The sequence below is a fragment of the Acipenser ruthenus genome, chromosome 36, assembly GCF_902713425.1.
Source record: "Acipenser ruthenus chromosome 36, fAciRut3.2 maternal haplotype, whole genome shotgun sequence".
In the NCBI taxonomy this organism is placed as follows: domain Eukaryota; kingdom Metazoa; phylum Chordata; class Actinopteri; order Acipenseriformes; family Acipenseridae; genus Acipenser; species Acipenser ruthenus.
This window is the reverse complement of record NC_081224.1, coordinates 3,588,780-3,603,480: the sequence shown is the minus strand read 5'-3', so window position 1 is coordinate 3,603,480 and position 14,701 is coordinate 3,588,780. Positions and strand designations below refer to the sequence as shown.

The 14,701-nt window shown below is 49.9% G+C and overlaps 1 protein-coding gene across 3 annotated transcripts in view; it reads left to right on the top strand.

The window, feature by feature from the left end:
- LOC117965600 (calmodulin-regulated spectrin-associated protein 3-like) overlaps positions 1-14,701 on the top strand; it is an 87,967-nt gene that overhangs the window by 59,037 nt on the left and 14,229 nt on the right. Inside the window, exons 3-7 of one of the 3 annotated variants that reach the window (XM_059008307.1) lie at positions 1,609-1,773; positions 2,727-2,810; positions 3,486-3,518; positions 11,542-11,589; positions 13,711-13,849. In XM_059008307.1, the coding sequence (XP_058864290.1) occupies positions 1,609-1,773; positions 2,727-2,810; positions 3,486-3,518; positions 11,542-11,589; positions 13,711-13,849 (469 nt within the window). The remainder of the gene's footprint in view (positions 1-1,608; positions 1,774-2,726; positions 2,811-3,485; positions 3,519-11,541; positions 11,590-13,710; positions 13,850-14,701) is intronic. The other 2 variants (XM_059008308.1, XM_059008309.1) reach the window with 2 other exon arrangements.

Below are 14,701 nucleotides of genomic sequence, written 5' to 3'. Positions count from 1 at the left end.
TGCACTAGTTATTGCACAGTGTGTGTGTTTTGAGTGTCTGTGCTCCTTTCCTCTGGTTATTTGCACAGTGTGTGTGTTTTGAGTGTGTGTGTGCTCCTTTCCTCTAGTTATTGCACAGTGTGTGTGTACTCATTCCTCTAGTTATTGCACAGTGTGTGTGTGCTCATTCCTCTAGTTATTGCACAGTGTGTGTGTGCTCATTTCCTCTAGTTATTGCACAGTGTGTGTGTGCTCATTCCTCTAGTTATTGCACAGTGTGTGTGTGCTCATTCCTCTAGTTATTGCACAGTGTGTGTGTGCTCATTTCCTCTAGTTATTTGCACAGTGTGTGTGTTTTGAGTGTGTGTGCTCCTTTCCTCTGGTTATTTGCACAGTGTGTGTGTTTTGAGTGTGTGTGCTCCTTTCCTCTGGTTATTTGCACAGTGTGTGTGTTTTGAGTGTGTGTGCTCCTTTCCTCTAGTTATTTGCACAGTGTGTGTGTTTTGAGTGTCTGTGCTCCTTTCCCCTGGTTATTGCACAGTGTGTGTATTTTGAGTGTGTGTGCTCCTTTCCTCTGGTTATTTGCACTGGGACAAGCCGGTCTGTTATTGCACAGGCTGCGTTTTCCACCTGGTCTGGCCGCTCTCTGACTGTGCACTTTCTCAAAGCCATGATAGGATCAGGCTTGCATATTTAACTGCAGGGCACCTTAATTGCATTAGGAGGCTCAGTGAAGCTAATCCTGTAATGATGTTACTCCGCTCTAACACAGCCCAAGACTTACATGCACTCTTGAGCCCTTTATAGCTCAGAACCAGCCATGATGCATTGGGCATATACATACATATAACATGCACACATACCCTAAGATAATTGTTACAGGATTATTATTTATATACTGTGGATGGTGGTGTGTTTTTTTCAGGATGCATTTCCAGCCCATGACGGGATATGTATGTACGTTAAGCAGTGTTTTATTTCGTATTTTCTTCTCCCTCGCTGGGTAGGTATTTCTGTGCATTTCATTGCTCTCTGGCAGTGATGAGTAAGCGTTGCAGTGAAAGTAGGTTAAGAGTGCATGTGTTTGCCCGGTATTGAATTGCCAAGCATTCTGGATTTTTGCTCACCGAGCAAGGCTGGCCTTCCATTGCATTAAAACAAAGGGAGGGAGAGGGGGTGGGAGGGGGCATGGCCTCATCCTGGCTCTGCAGCTACAGAGACCCCTAGTGGAGGCTTTGGGAACTTCTTGTAAGTCACTTAACTGTTTTTACAGCAAAACCCCTGAGATATTAATGAAGCTCATTAAACTGCCAGTAAAACCTCAAACTGCTCAGCAATGGAGTGTTGCTGTTGTTGCTGCTGCTGCTGCTGCTGCTGCTGTTGTTAAGCAGCTCACAGAATGAATGTAAAACTTGGACTGGCTCACACTGCTCTGCAATTGGAGTTGTTGTTGTTGTTGTTATTATTATTCTTATTCTTATTGAACTCGCAGAATGAATCTAAAACCTGGACTAGCTCGCAGTGCCCTGCATTGGGAGTCTTGTTATTATTTAGCTCACTGACTGCAGGTTCAAATGAGAATTTAAACTCACTGTGTCTTTCTTGCTATTTTTTCTCTCTCGGTTGCAGAGCGCGCACCTGGCTGTGATTGACGCGCTGATGTCAGCCTTCGCCATGGAGACGATGAGCTCAGTGAAGATCAGTGTGGGCGGGGTGGATTCAGACAGCGGCTCTGCCCCCTCCAAGCTGCAGCCAGTCCCCTGGGAGTACGCCATCCTCTTCTGGGTAAACAAGGTAAGGCCAGCACCCAGACAGTGCAGCCAGACTGGCCAGCATCTCCCCTTGTAACAGGGGAGGTCTGTGCAGCCAGACTGACCGCCATCTCCCCTTATAACAGGGGAGGTCTGTGCAGCCAGACTGGGGAGGCATTTCAACCTTCTAACCCTTCGAGGTACAAGGCATAAATAATTATACTAACTTTCTTATTTTTGCAATGAGGTGTCCGAAAGGGTTAAGATTACAGACAGGCTGGATCTGGTCACCCAAATGGTCAGTTTCCTCCTCGTGATACCCGAGTCGCTCTCAAATGTATTTTAAGAAGAAACCGTTTGAACAACAAGCACTAAATTCCTTGTGTACCTGAAGGGGCCAAGAGTATCTTTTTTTTTTTTTTTTTTCTTTTTTAAAGCTTTTAAAATTTCTATTGGCATGTTGTTGCTCTGAAAGGAACAGTTTATAATGCTAATAAGAATCCATGCAGCTGTAACAATACTAGTAGTAGCTATAACAGTAATAACAGTAATTATAGTCTTACATATGGAACAGTTATAATAGTAAGAATGCATATAGTATTAATAGTAACAATAATACCAGCTTGATTAGCCCCAGTGTGTAGATAACAAGCTCAGGTGTGTCTGAGTAAAACCAGGAATGGATCAAACTGCTGTGCAATGGATTTTCATCACTGTAGTAGGTATAATAGCAATAGTAATAATAGTAATTGTAGTTATAATAATAATAATAATAATAATAATAATAATAATAATAGTATTCACAGTAACAATAGACTTAGAAATGGAAATGGAAGTAGTAATATAAGTTATAATACTATTAGTTAGTAATTCTAGCAATAGAAATTGTGATGGTGTTAGTTAGTAGAAAAAATAATATTAACAGTGATGCTGATGCTAATACTAGCTGCCCCAGCTGCGAGTGTTCAGTGACACGTTGCTGTCTCTGTCTTCCAGCTGATTCACAAGTTACAGGAGGGCACGGAGCGAGAGCAGACACACAGACACCTGCCGGGGACGGACCTGCAGACACAGCCGTCGGTGAGGCCCGGCCCGCGCTGCTCCACATGGGGGGTGGGGTGGGCTGGAGCATGTGTAGGGGGGCACGCTGGAGCATGTGTAGGGGGGCACGGGGGCACGCTGGAGCATGTGTAGGGGGGCACGCTGGAGCATGGGGAATTAACTGAATGGGTGGTTCGTTTGTGTGGGGGGGGAAAGACCTGAAAGGACTTCAGAGTATTGGGTTTAAGAAAACTACTTAAGAAAAAGTTAAGCGGATTCCATTCTACTCAAGAAACATTCAAGGTGGGAAATACCTGTGTTTTATGGAACTAGCCACTGGTGTTGGTGGACCTGTAGGGGGCGCTTTTGAGACAGGCCACTAATGGGGTCTCAACAAGCCCCCTTGCCCCTCACAGAGTGCCCCGTGTTCCTGCCTTAGTTAGCATATCTTTTTTCATTATTAAAGTGCTCAGGTCTGTGACAGCACGCGAATGGCTGTGTCTAAACGCTAGTCTGAATTTGAGGAAACTTTGCAAGGAGGTTCCTGTTATAGTACCCGTGAATGCCAGCATGGAAAATCAAATCCGAGGTTATCCTTAAAATAAAAAATAAAAACAACGGCGGTGAAAAGTCTTGTGGTTGCTTCTAACGCCTGTCCTGTTTTCTCCTTTCCACCTTGACCTTTGACCTCCCTCCTTGCTTCTCCCGTGGCAGTGTCCAACCCGCTGGTACTGGAAGCTTGTTCCTGTAAGTTCTGTCTCTCTCTGTCTCTGTCTCTGTCACGACTCTAATCTTCATTACACACACTGCGCATCCTTGATAAGCTACCTGCTTCCCCCCCCTGTGTGCTTTCAGTGGTGTGTCAGCAGCAGCAATGTTTAAATAACGATAAGCTGGGCAAGGAGACTCGAGGGTCTAGACTACTGCTACATAATACATAGCACCACAGACTGTATAGTACCACCTCTCGAAATATCTCACCCCTACTTGCTTCTGGCTTTGGTTTATTCCTTTCAAATGAGCCACTGTGGGACGCCTGGGTGATACCAAGTTAAATTTTGCAGGGTAGTTCAAGAGTAAGGTGTGTGGATACATTGCCTTGTGGAAAGCCTTTTTGTGTTCCTCTAGTACAAAAAACAGACAGACTTTGACACTGGAACATCTGTGGAAGTGTAAAATATTGAGCCTGCATAGATGTAATTAATTGTAATGTATGTTGTATGTAATGAAGAAGAAAAGTGATTTATTGTAATTTGAAGACAATGTTGTAGCTAATTATTAATATAGTGAGTTTTCAGTTATCAGCTACTTTTCTTCATATATTGAGAACACAGAATTGAACAGCGTTTCCAGCAAAACCAGCAAACCTCTCTCTATTCGAGGAGAATCAGGATCCAACAGGTTACTCATCAGTGACAAGAAATACTTCATGAAGAAGTAAAGTCATTGATTAACTGAAAACTCACTATTTTAATAACTAGCTACAATGTTTAGGCTTTCGTCTTCTTCAGATAGCATGGTAGAGAGAGCCAGGTATCCAGGTAGCGCGAAGCCAGGTAGAGCGAAGCCAGGTAGAGAGAGCCAGGTAGAGCGAAGCCAGGTAGAGCGAAGCCAGGTAGAGCGAAGCCAGGTAGAGAGAGCCAGGTAGCGTGAAGCCAGGTAGAGCGAAGCCAGGTAGAGCGAAGCCAGGTAGAGCGAAGCCAGGTAGAGCGAAGCCAGGTAGAGCGAAGCCAGGTAGAGCGAAGCCAGGTAGAGCGAAGCCAGGTAGAGAGAAGCCAGGTAGAGCGAAGCCAGGTAGCGCGAAGCCAGGTAGAGCGAAGCCAGGTAGAGCGAAGCCAGGTAGAGCGAAGCCAGGTAGAGCGAAGCCAGGTAGAGCGAAGCCAGGTAGAGCGAAGCCAGGTAGAGCGAAGCCAGGTAGAGAGAAGCCAGGTAGAGCGAAGCCAGGTAGAGCGAAGCCAGGTAGAGCGAAGCCAGGTAGAGCGAAGCCAGGTAGAGCGAAGCCAGGTAGAGAGAAGCCAGGTAGAGCGAGCCAGGTAGAGCGAAGCCAGGTAGAGAGAAGCCAGGTAGAGCGAAGCCAGGTAGAGCGAAGCCAGGTAGAGCGAAGCCAGGTAGAGCGAAGCCAGGTAGAGCGAAGCCAGGTAGAGAGAGCCAGGTAGAGCGAAGCCAGGTAGAGCGAAGCCAGGTAGAGCGAGCCAGGTAGAGCGAAGCCAGGTAGAGCGAAGCCAGGTAGAGCGAAGCCAGGTAGAGCGAAGCCAGGTAGAGCGAAGCCAGGTAGAGAGAAGCCAGGTAGAGCGAAGCCAGGTAGAGCGAAGCCAGGTAGAGAGAAGCCAGGTAGAGCGAAGCCAGGTAGAGCGAAGCCAGGTAGAGCGAAGCCAGGTAGAGCGAAGCCAGGTAGAGCGAGCCAGGTAGAGCGAAGCCAGGTAGAGCGAAGCCAGGTAGAGCGAAGCCAGGTAGCGTGAAGCCAGGTAGAGCGAAGCCAGGTAGAGAGAGCCAGGTAGAGAGAAGCCAGGTAGAGCGAAGCCAGGTAGAGCGAAGCCAGGTAGAGCGAAGCCAGGTAGAGCGAAGCCAGGTAGAGCGAAGCCAGGTAGAGCGAAGCCAGGTAGAGCGAAGCCAGGTAGAGCGAAGCCAGGTAGAGCGAAGCCAGGTAGAGCGAAGCCAGGTAGAGCGAGCCAGGTAGAGCGAAGCCAGGTAGAGAGAAGCCAGGTAGAGCGAAGCCAGGTAGAGCGAAGCCAGGTAGAGCGAAGCCAGGTAGAGCGAAGCCAGGTAGAGCGAAGCCAGGTAGAGCGAAGCCAGGTAGAGCGAAGCCAGGTAGCGTGAAGCCAGGTAGAGCGAAGCCAGGTAGAGCGAAGCCAGGTAGAGCGAAGCCAGGTAGAGCGAAGCCAGGTAGAGCGAAGCCAGGTAGAGCGAAGCCAGGTAGAGCGAAGCCAGGTAGCGTGAAGCCAGGTAGAGCGAAGCCAGGTAGAGCGAAGCCAGGTAGAGCGAAGCCAGGTAGCGCGAAGCCAGGTAGAGCGAAGCCAGGTAGAGAGAGCCAGGTAGAGAGAAGCCAGGTAGAGCGAAGCCAGGTAGAGCGAAGCCAGGTAGCGCGAAGCCAGGTAGCGCGAAGCCAGGTAGAGCGAAGCCAGGTAGAGCGAAGCCAGGTAGAGCGAAGCCAGGTAGAGCGAGCCAGGTAGAGCGAAGCCAGGTAGAGAGAAGCCAGGTAGAGCGAAGCCAGGTAGAGAGAAGCCAGGTAGAGCGAAGCCAGGTAGAGCGAAGCCAGGTAGAGCGAAGCCAGGTAGAGCGAAGCCAGGTAGAGCGAGCCAGGTAGAGCGAAGCCAGGTAGAGCGAAGCCAGGTAGCGTGAAGCCAGGTAGAGCGAAGCCAGGTAGAGAGAGCCAGGTAGAGCGAAGCCAGGTAGCGTGAAGCCAGGTAGAGCGAAGCCAGGTAGAGCGAAGCCAGGTAGAGAGAGCCAGGTAGAGCGAAGCCAGGTAGAGCGAAGCCAGGTAGAGCGAAGCCAGGTAGAGCGAAGCCAGGTAGAGCGAAGCCAGGTAGAGAGAGCCAGGTAGAGCGAAGCCAGGTAGCGTGAAGCCAGGTAGAGCGAAGCCAGGTAGAGCGAAGCCAGGTAGAGCGAAGCCAGGTAGAGCGAAGCCAGGTAGAGAGAGCCAGGTAGAGCGAAGCCAGGTAGCGCGAAGCCAGGTAGCGCGAAGCCAGGTAGAGCGAAGCCAGGTAGAGCGAAGCCAGGTAGCGTGAAGCCAGGTAGCGCGAAGCCAGGTAGAGCGAAGCCAGGTAGAGCGAAGCCAGGTAGAGCGAAGCCAGGTAGAGCGAAGCCAGGTAGAGCGAAGCCAGGTAGAGCGAAGCCAGGTAGAGCGAGCCAGGTAGAGCGAAGCCAGGTAGAGCGAAGCCAGGTAGAGCGAAGCCAGGTAGAGCGAAGCCAGGTAGAGCGAAGCCAGGTAGAGAGAGCCAGGTAGAGCGAAGCCAGGTAGAGCGAAGCCAGGTAGAGCGAGCCAGGTAGAGCGAAGCCAGGTAGAGCGAAGCCAGGTAGAGAGAGCCAGGTAGAGCGAAGCCAGGTAGAGAGAGCCAGGTATCCAGGTAGCGCGAAGCCAGGTAGCGCGAAGCCAGGTAGAGCGAAGCCAGGTAGAGCGAAGCCAGGTAGAGCGAAGCCAGGTAGCGTGAAGCCAGGTAGCGCGAAGCCAGGTAGAGAGAAGCCAGGTAGAGCGAAGCCAGGTAGAGCGAAGCCAGGTAGAGCGAAGCCAGGTAGCGCGAAGCCAGGTAGAGAGAAGCCAGGTAGAGCGAAGCCAGGTAGAGAGAAGCCAGGTAGAGCGAAGCCAGGTAGCGCGAAGCCAGGTAGAGCGAAGCCAGGTAGAGCGAAGCCAGGTAGAGCGAAGCCAGGTAGAGAGAAGCCAGGTAGAGCGAAGCCAGGTAGCGCGAAGCCAGGTAGAGCGAAGCCAGGTAGAGCGAAGCCAGGTAGAGCGAAGCCAGGTAGAGCGAAGCCAGGTAGCGCGAAGCCAGGTAGAGAGAGCCAGGTAGAGCGAAGCCAGGTAGAGAGAAGCCAGGTAGAGCGAAGCCAGGTAGAGCGAAGCCAGGTAGAGCGAAGCCAGGTAGAGCGAAGCCAGGTAGAGCGAAGCCAGGTAGAGAGAAGCCAGGTAGAGCGAAGCCAGGTAGAGAGAGCCAGGTAGAGCGAAGCCAGGTAGAGAGAGCCAGGTAGAGCGAAGCCAGGTAGAGAGAAGCCAGGTAGAGCGAAGCCAGGTAGAGCGAAGCCAGGTAGAGCGAAGCCAGGTAGAGCGAAGCCAGGTAGAGAGAGCCAGGTAGAGCGAAGCCAGGTAGAGAGAGCCAGGTAGAGAGAAGCCAGGTAGAGAGAAGCCAGGTAGAGCGAAGCCAGGTAGCGCGAAGCCAGGTAGAGCGAAGCCAGGTAGAGAGAGCCAGGTAGAGCGAAGCCAGGTAGAGAGAAGCCAGGTAGAGCGAAGCCAGGTAGCGCGAAGCCAGGTAGCGCGAAGCCAGGTAGAGCGAAGCCAGGTAGAGAGAGCCAGGTAGAGCGAAGCCAGGTAGAGCGAAGCCAGGTAGAGAGAGCCAGGTAGAGCGAAGCCAGGTAGAGCGAAGCCAGGTAGAGCGAAGCCAGGTAGAGCGAAGCCAGGTAGAGCGAAGCCAGGTAGAGCGAAGCCAGGTAGCGTGAAGCCAGGTAGAGCGAAGCCAGGTAGAGCGAAGCCAGGTAGAGCGAAGCCAGGTAGAGCGAAGCCAGGTAGAGCGAAGCCAGGTAGAGCGAAGCCAGGTAGCGCGAAGCCAGGTAGAGAGAAGCCAGGTAGAGCGAAGCCAGGTAGAGCGAAGCCAGGTAGAGAGAGCCAGGTAGAGCGAAGCCAGGTAGAGCGAAGCCAGGTAGCGCGAAGCCAGGTAGAGAGAAGCCAGGTAGAGCGAAGCCAGGTAGCGCGAAGCCAGGTAGCGCGAAGCCAGGTAGAGCGAAGCCAGGTAGAGAGAGCCAGGTAGAGCGAAGCCAGGTAGAGCGAAGCCAGGTAGAGAGAGCCAGGTAGAGCGAAGCCAGGTAGAGCGAAGCCAGGTAGAGCGAAGCCAGGTAGAGCGAAGCCAGGTAGCGCGAAGCCAGGTAGAGCGAAGCCAGGTAGAGAGAAGCCAGGTAGAGCGAAGCCAGGTAGAGCGAAGCCAGGTAGAGCGAAGCCAGGTAGAGCGAAGCCAGGTAGAGCGAAGCCAGGTAGCGCGAAGCCAGGTAGAGCGAAGCCAGGTAGAGCGAAGCCAGGTAGAGCGAAGCCAGGTAGAGCGAAGCCAGGTAGAGCGAAGCCAGGTAGCGCGAAGCCAGGTAGAGCGAGCCAGGTAGAGAGAAGCCAGGTAGAGAGAAGCCAGGTAGAGCGAAGCCAGGTAGAGCGAAGCCAGGTAGAGAGAGCCAGGTAGAGCGAAGCCAGGTAGAGCGAAGCCAGGTAGAGAGAGCCAGGTAGCGCGAAGCCAGGTAGAGCGAAGCCAGGTAGAGCGAAGCCAGGTAGAGCGAAGCCAGGTAGAGCGAAGCCAGGTAGAGCGAAGCCAGGTAGCGCGAAGCCAGGTAGAGAGAGCCAGGTAGAGCGAAGCCAGGTAGAGCGAAGCCAGGTAGAGAGAGCCAGGTAGCGCGAAGCCAGGTAGAGCGAAGCCAGGTAGAGCGAAGCCAGGTAGAGCGAGCCAGGTAGCGCGAAGCCAGGTAGAGCGAAGCCAGGTAGAGCGAAGCCAGGTAGAGCGAAGCCAGGTAGAGCGAAGCCAGGTAGAGCGAGCCAGGTAGCGCGAAGCCAGGTAGAGCGAAGCCAGGTAGAGCGAAGCCAGGTAGAGCGAAGCCAGGTAGAGAGAGCCAGGTAGCGCGAAGCCAGGTAGAGCGAAGCCAGGTAGAGCGAAGCCAGGTAGAGAGAGCCAGGTAGCGCGAAGCCAGGTAGAGCGAAGCCAGGTAGAGCGAAGCCAGGTAGAGCGAAGCCAGGTAGAGCGAAGCCAGGTAGAGCGAAGCCAGGTAGAGAGAGCCAGGTAGCGTGAAGCCAGGTAGAGAGAGCCAGGTAGCGTGAAGCCAGGTAGAGAGAGCCAGGTAGCGCGAAGCCAGGTAGAGAGAGCCAGGTAGAGCGAAGCCAGGTAGAGCGAAGCCAGGTAGCGCGAAGCCAGGTAGCGCGAAGCCAGGTAGAGCGAAGCCAGGTAGAGCGAAGCCAGGTAGAGCGAAGCCAGGTAGAGCGAGCCAGGTAGCGCGAAGCCAGGTAGAGAGAAGCCAGGTAGAGCGAAGCCAGGTAGAGCGAAGCCAGGTAGAGCGAAGCCAGGTAGAGCGAAGCCAGGTAGAGCGAGCCAGGTAGCGCGAAGCCAGGTAGAGCGAAGCCAGGTAGAGCGAAGCCAGGTAGAGAGAAGCCAGGTAGAGCGAAGCCAGGTAGAGCGAAGCCAGGTAGAGCGAAGCCAGGTAGAGCGAAGCCAGGTAGAGCGAGCCAGGTAGAGCGAAGCCAGGTAGAGCGAAGCCAGGTAGAGCGAAGCCAGGTAGAGCGAAGCCAGGTAGAGCGAAGCCAGGTAGAGCGAAGCCAGGTAGAGCGAAGCCAGGTAGAGCGAAGCCAGGTTGTTGTTGTTTACTTTTGAAAGTTTCAAACTCAAACTACATCATCAGTTTGCCCAGCTCTTTCTATGGTTCTGCCATCTGAAGAAGGGGAAAGCCGAAACGCTGGTGCTAAATATTAAAATAGCGCCTTATTTTTAAGAATTATTTTTCTTCATCATTATGTACTATATAAACTGTGTGTGTGTGTGTGTGTGTGTGTGTGTGTGTGTGTGTGTTCAGCATAGAGGCGTGTGGTTTTTTTTTTCATAGTCAGTGTACAAAGTGTTTCCCTTGCAGTCTAATACAGCCTAACATTCCCACTATGTTAATGTTGAAAAGAATAACAAACGGTTGGAGTGTCACGCAATCCCACCATCCTCTCCTTTATCGGACTCTTTCTCTGTCCAGTAACGTTCCCATCAGTGAAGAGAGCTCATTAGTCCTGACACACAGTAGTGCCCTGTCTCTTAGACCATTGCATTGGGTTTCCTGACAGTACATTAACTCAACACATTGACGCAGGAACTGTACTGTCAGTACCAGGTCTCGCCTCCCAACAATACTGGCCAGACAGATTCGATGAGTGTGCAGATAGAGCTGCTCACCCGCGGAGGTAGAGCTGTACAGAGTAAAACCCTTCAGGCAGTCTTTAACAGCACTGATGATGGAGATTGACTCTCTCAGATATCCAGACACACAGACCCCTCTTCACAGTCTGTGGGGTCTATTGTAATGACCTAACCAGTGACACATCTAAATAACATTGCTCTTAAACTCTGTTAAGCCAGCTGCCTGTGATTTACTGACCCGCTTATTAACATTACCACATACAATAAAAAAAATAATTAAAAATACAGTGAAAATGAGGCTGTAGGCTGGTTTCTGCTTTATTGAAAGGTGAGTCACGTTTAATTTGTGCATAATTACTTGTACGACACACCAGAACATTAGTTTTTAAATGTTTTTAAGTCTCTTTGAACTGCCTGGCTCTTCATACTAATTATATCAGCAGGCATACTCCTTAACTAAATAGTTTTCATTTTTGTGATCTAAACCCTTCCGCATCTAAATATAACATTATTACATATAATTAAAATAAAGTAAAACCTGAGGCCACCTCAATTTAAAGATCATCTCACAGTTAACGCCACTTTCTTTACTGTCCTGCATTTCTCCTGTTGACACCAATATAAACCTGCTTCAGTATTCATGCCTGTGTTAATGACCTCTCTCGTGAGACCAGCATGCTGGAAAAGCACCGTCTGTTTTCGAAAGCTCTGAAAACTCGGATGCAACGTGCTGGAACTCTTTTTGCCACTTGATTTGGATCAGTTATGACATTTTCCTTAGACCAAAGCTAAATAAACAACAGATAGAATGGTTAACCTTTTCAATCCAGTGTTTACTAGCCAAGTAAACTGACTAAACTGTTATGCTCACATTTCCTTGGTCCCTGGCCTTAAGAGTGTACTGCGAAACGAGGTTTGCGAGAAATCACTTCAAAATGTTTTGGTAGGCAGGTCTGCCGCTGTTAAAGTAGATCTGGTTTAGCTGTAATCCAATGAAATGAGCTAAGAGAGCAGCAAAGGGGTGTGTGTGTGTGCGTGTGTGTGTGTGCGTGCGTGTGTGCGTGCGTGTGTGTGTGCGACACTGGGCCACGGCCCTGTCCCCACGCCCCGTGCCTCCTCCTCCCCTCCCCCTGTTCTCTGGTGGCTCAGGCTGCGTTCGTGGCATTTACCGCTTCTCCTTTCTTTGCCATTGCATCCAGCATGCCATCGCTTTTTGTTTGAAGGAGTCTGGAAATAAGCCTCCTGTGGTAACGTATTCTCAATTAATTCGTTTCTTTGGAAGTACTTCCCTTTTTTTTCATTTTTTGTTCTTTGGGGTCTGAGACCGATTTCTGATTTTTTATTTATTATTATTATTATTATTATTATTATTATTATTATTGGTTCTAATGCATACTGTATTATTCCTTTTCAACCAAGTACATAGTATAGGTTTGCCAAAGTTCTACAGAACATGTCTTTTACAAACTCATGTCTTTTACATTGTACAGTGTGCAAAAAACAAACACTGCCTGAATAAATGTATGTTTGAGGAAAGTCTGACAGACAGTCTCCTTTTTAAAAAAAATAAAAATAAAAAACCAGGAAAACTCACAATGCATTCTTTTCTGTTAACTGGTATCGTGTGAAATATCAATCTGGAGCAGACAGCTATAGCACTGTAGCCTCTGAGCAACTCAAATTGAGTTGTCGCTTGTCAGTATTAATCTAGAACCACTGGAAGCAACTGGGGGGCTGATATGGGGCTCCTCTGCAAATAACAACAGGTGCAGTGAACCAGGGAAGCTTGCTGTAAACACGGTTACCTTAAATACTCAGTGCCCCGCGAGCACGCTGCTCGGTGCCCCCGCGAGCACGCTGCTCTGGTGCCCCGCGAGCACGCTGCAAGGCAGCCCTGCACAAGGAGATTAGATCTGCCAGTGCCCGGGCCTGCCTGAATCACAGTGACCAAAGATAATTTACCAAGGGCTGTGCAGATACCCAGTCTGAGTGATTCTCTTTTTAAAAGCGTGTTGATTAAACAACACAAAACAAATCTTTCTCTCCTTTGCCCTCATCTCCACCACAATGATCAAATCGGTGCTTCTCTTAAAGTGTGATTTTAAAGTGTACTGATCAGAAGTGTATGCGGTGGTGTTTCTATATCAGTTAGGAGGGCAGCCCCCCGTGACTGCTACACTGTGTGTGAATGGCAGTCGTTGTGATCAGAAGTGGGGGGATCTCACTGAACACAACAAAGCAAGAAAAAAGAAATGACAATATTCAGTCCTAGTAATAGCTTTTCTTTGGAATAATACAGTATCGATCTTGCTTTTTCCTTTTTTCCATAAAAAAAAAAAAAATTGAAATAATTTCTCCCATGCTGTTTGGTGTCTTGCAAAGCCTGCTGCATTAACATTACATCATGAAATATGATTTCCTTCCATGGCGTTGCATGCTGAGGCAGGCTGGCTGTCCTTTGTGATTTTGGAATGCTCTTCAGCGCTGTTAGTGGACAGCACTGTCTGGCCTGTGGTTCTGTGAGCACTGTGGTTCAGTGGTGTGTGCTGGTGTCTTCAGTGTTGCTGTGATACACAATAGAAATGAACCTGCACTGGGGCTCCTCATTATAAACAAATCAGATATTCAGGGGGGCAGTGGTTTTCAGACTGGGAGGTCAGGGGGTGTGAAATGTAAGAGGGTGGGGTGGGGGAGAGCGAGCATTCAAGAAGTTTGGATCCTCTGCTGTAATGCATGCACTGTAGATAAGATGAATGCTCTAGTCCCAGTTTCTAGTTGGAGAATGCTTCAGATTTGAGTCCAGTGCAATCCCCTTCATTTTTAGGATTAAATTCGCCCTGCTGCACCCAGTCCTGGATTTGTTTGAGCAACTGAGCAATCAGGCTGCTATTAAATAAATGTTTACTCCCTGTAACGTCATGAACAACTCCTATTAGTAAACCTGGGGACTTATTCGTGTTCTGGTAAGTGTGATCAGTTCAGATTTAGTAGGGGCCTGATTGTTCAAACTCCTGTCCATCTCAAGGATATTCCTGAACAAGGGAAGCTCTAAAACCCAGGACCAGGTGAGCGGGGCTAGTGTGAGTTTCTAACCCTGCAGTGTAGTTCAATAATGGCCATTGCATATAAGGGATAAATACAGATGTCCAGTACAAAAGGGTGGCTGTTTTAAAGAGGCTTACTGGTCCCTCATGATTACTGGGAGTGCCAATTATTTATGCTTGGATGCTGTGTAATGTGCACTGAAAGCAGTGCAGATTTAAATTAATTCCCAGTTGAAACAAACCCCCTGGATTTGGGTTCCTCAGGGATGGTACGCTGTGCTGATTTCTTCCACCTCTCCTCCCGCTCCCTCTCTTGTTGGGCAGATCCGCTACAGGAAGGATAAGATGATGACCAAGCAGACGCCCACCTTCCCAGCAGTCACTGGGGTGAAGGACCTCTCAAACGGATGTGCCATCGCTGCGGCCGTCCACCACTACTGCCCTGATATCCTCCACCTGGAAGGTAGAGTAATGATCCCTTTAAGACCTGCCTAAGGCATACACCTTTAATAAATGCCACTGATTTAGCCCCTAAAAAAATAGGAACAAATAAGAATAAACCTTTTCAAATATTGACCCTAGTTAACCCTAGTACAGTAGCCAGGGCTACAGCTGGAAATTGATAGTTGACTTAGAAGAGAGGGAAGGAGTCACTTTACAAAGAGAGTGGTGAGGGGATGGAATGGGTTACCTAGTCATGTTGCTGAAGGAGACTCTTCTTCACACGGAGAGTGGTGAGGGGATGGAATGGGTTACCTAGTCATGTTGCTGAAGGAGACTCTTCTTCACACAGAGAGGGGTGAGAGGATGGAATGGGTTACCTAGTCATGTTGCTGAAGGAGACTCTTCTTCACACAGAGAGTGGTGAGGGGATGGAATGGGTTACCTAGTCATGTTGTTGAAGGAGACTCTTCACACAGAGAGTGGGGATGGGATGGAATGGGTTTCCTAGTCATGTTGCTGAAGGAGACACTTCTTCACACAGAGAGTGGTGAGGGTGTGGAATGGGTTACCTAGTCATGTTGCTGAAGGAGACTCTTCTTCAACCACAGAGAGTGGGGAGGGGATGGGATGGGTTCCCTAGTCATGTTGCTGAAGGAGACTCTTTTTCACACAGAGAGTGGTGAGGGGATGGAATGGGTTTCCTAGTCATGTTGCTGAAGGAGACTCTTCTTCACACAGAGAGTGGTGAGGGTGTGGAATGGGCTGCCTAGTCGTGTTGTAGATGCTGAATCGCTGGGATCCTTTAAGACCCGAATGATTCTGTTGAAGTCAGACTCTGTGCAGAATCGTCTGTTAACTGACAGGACTTAAA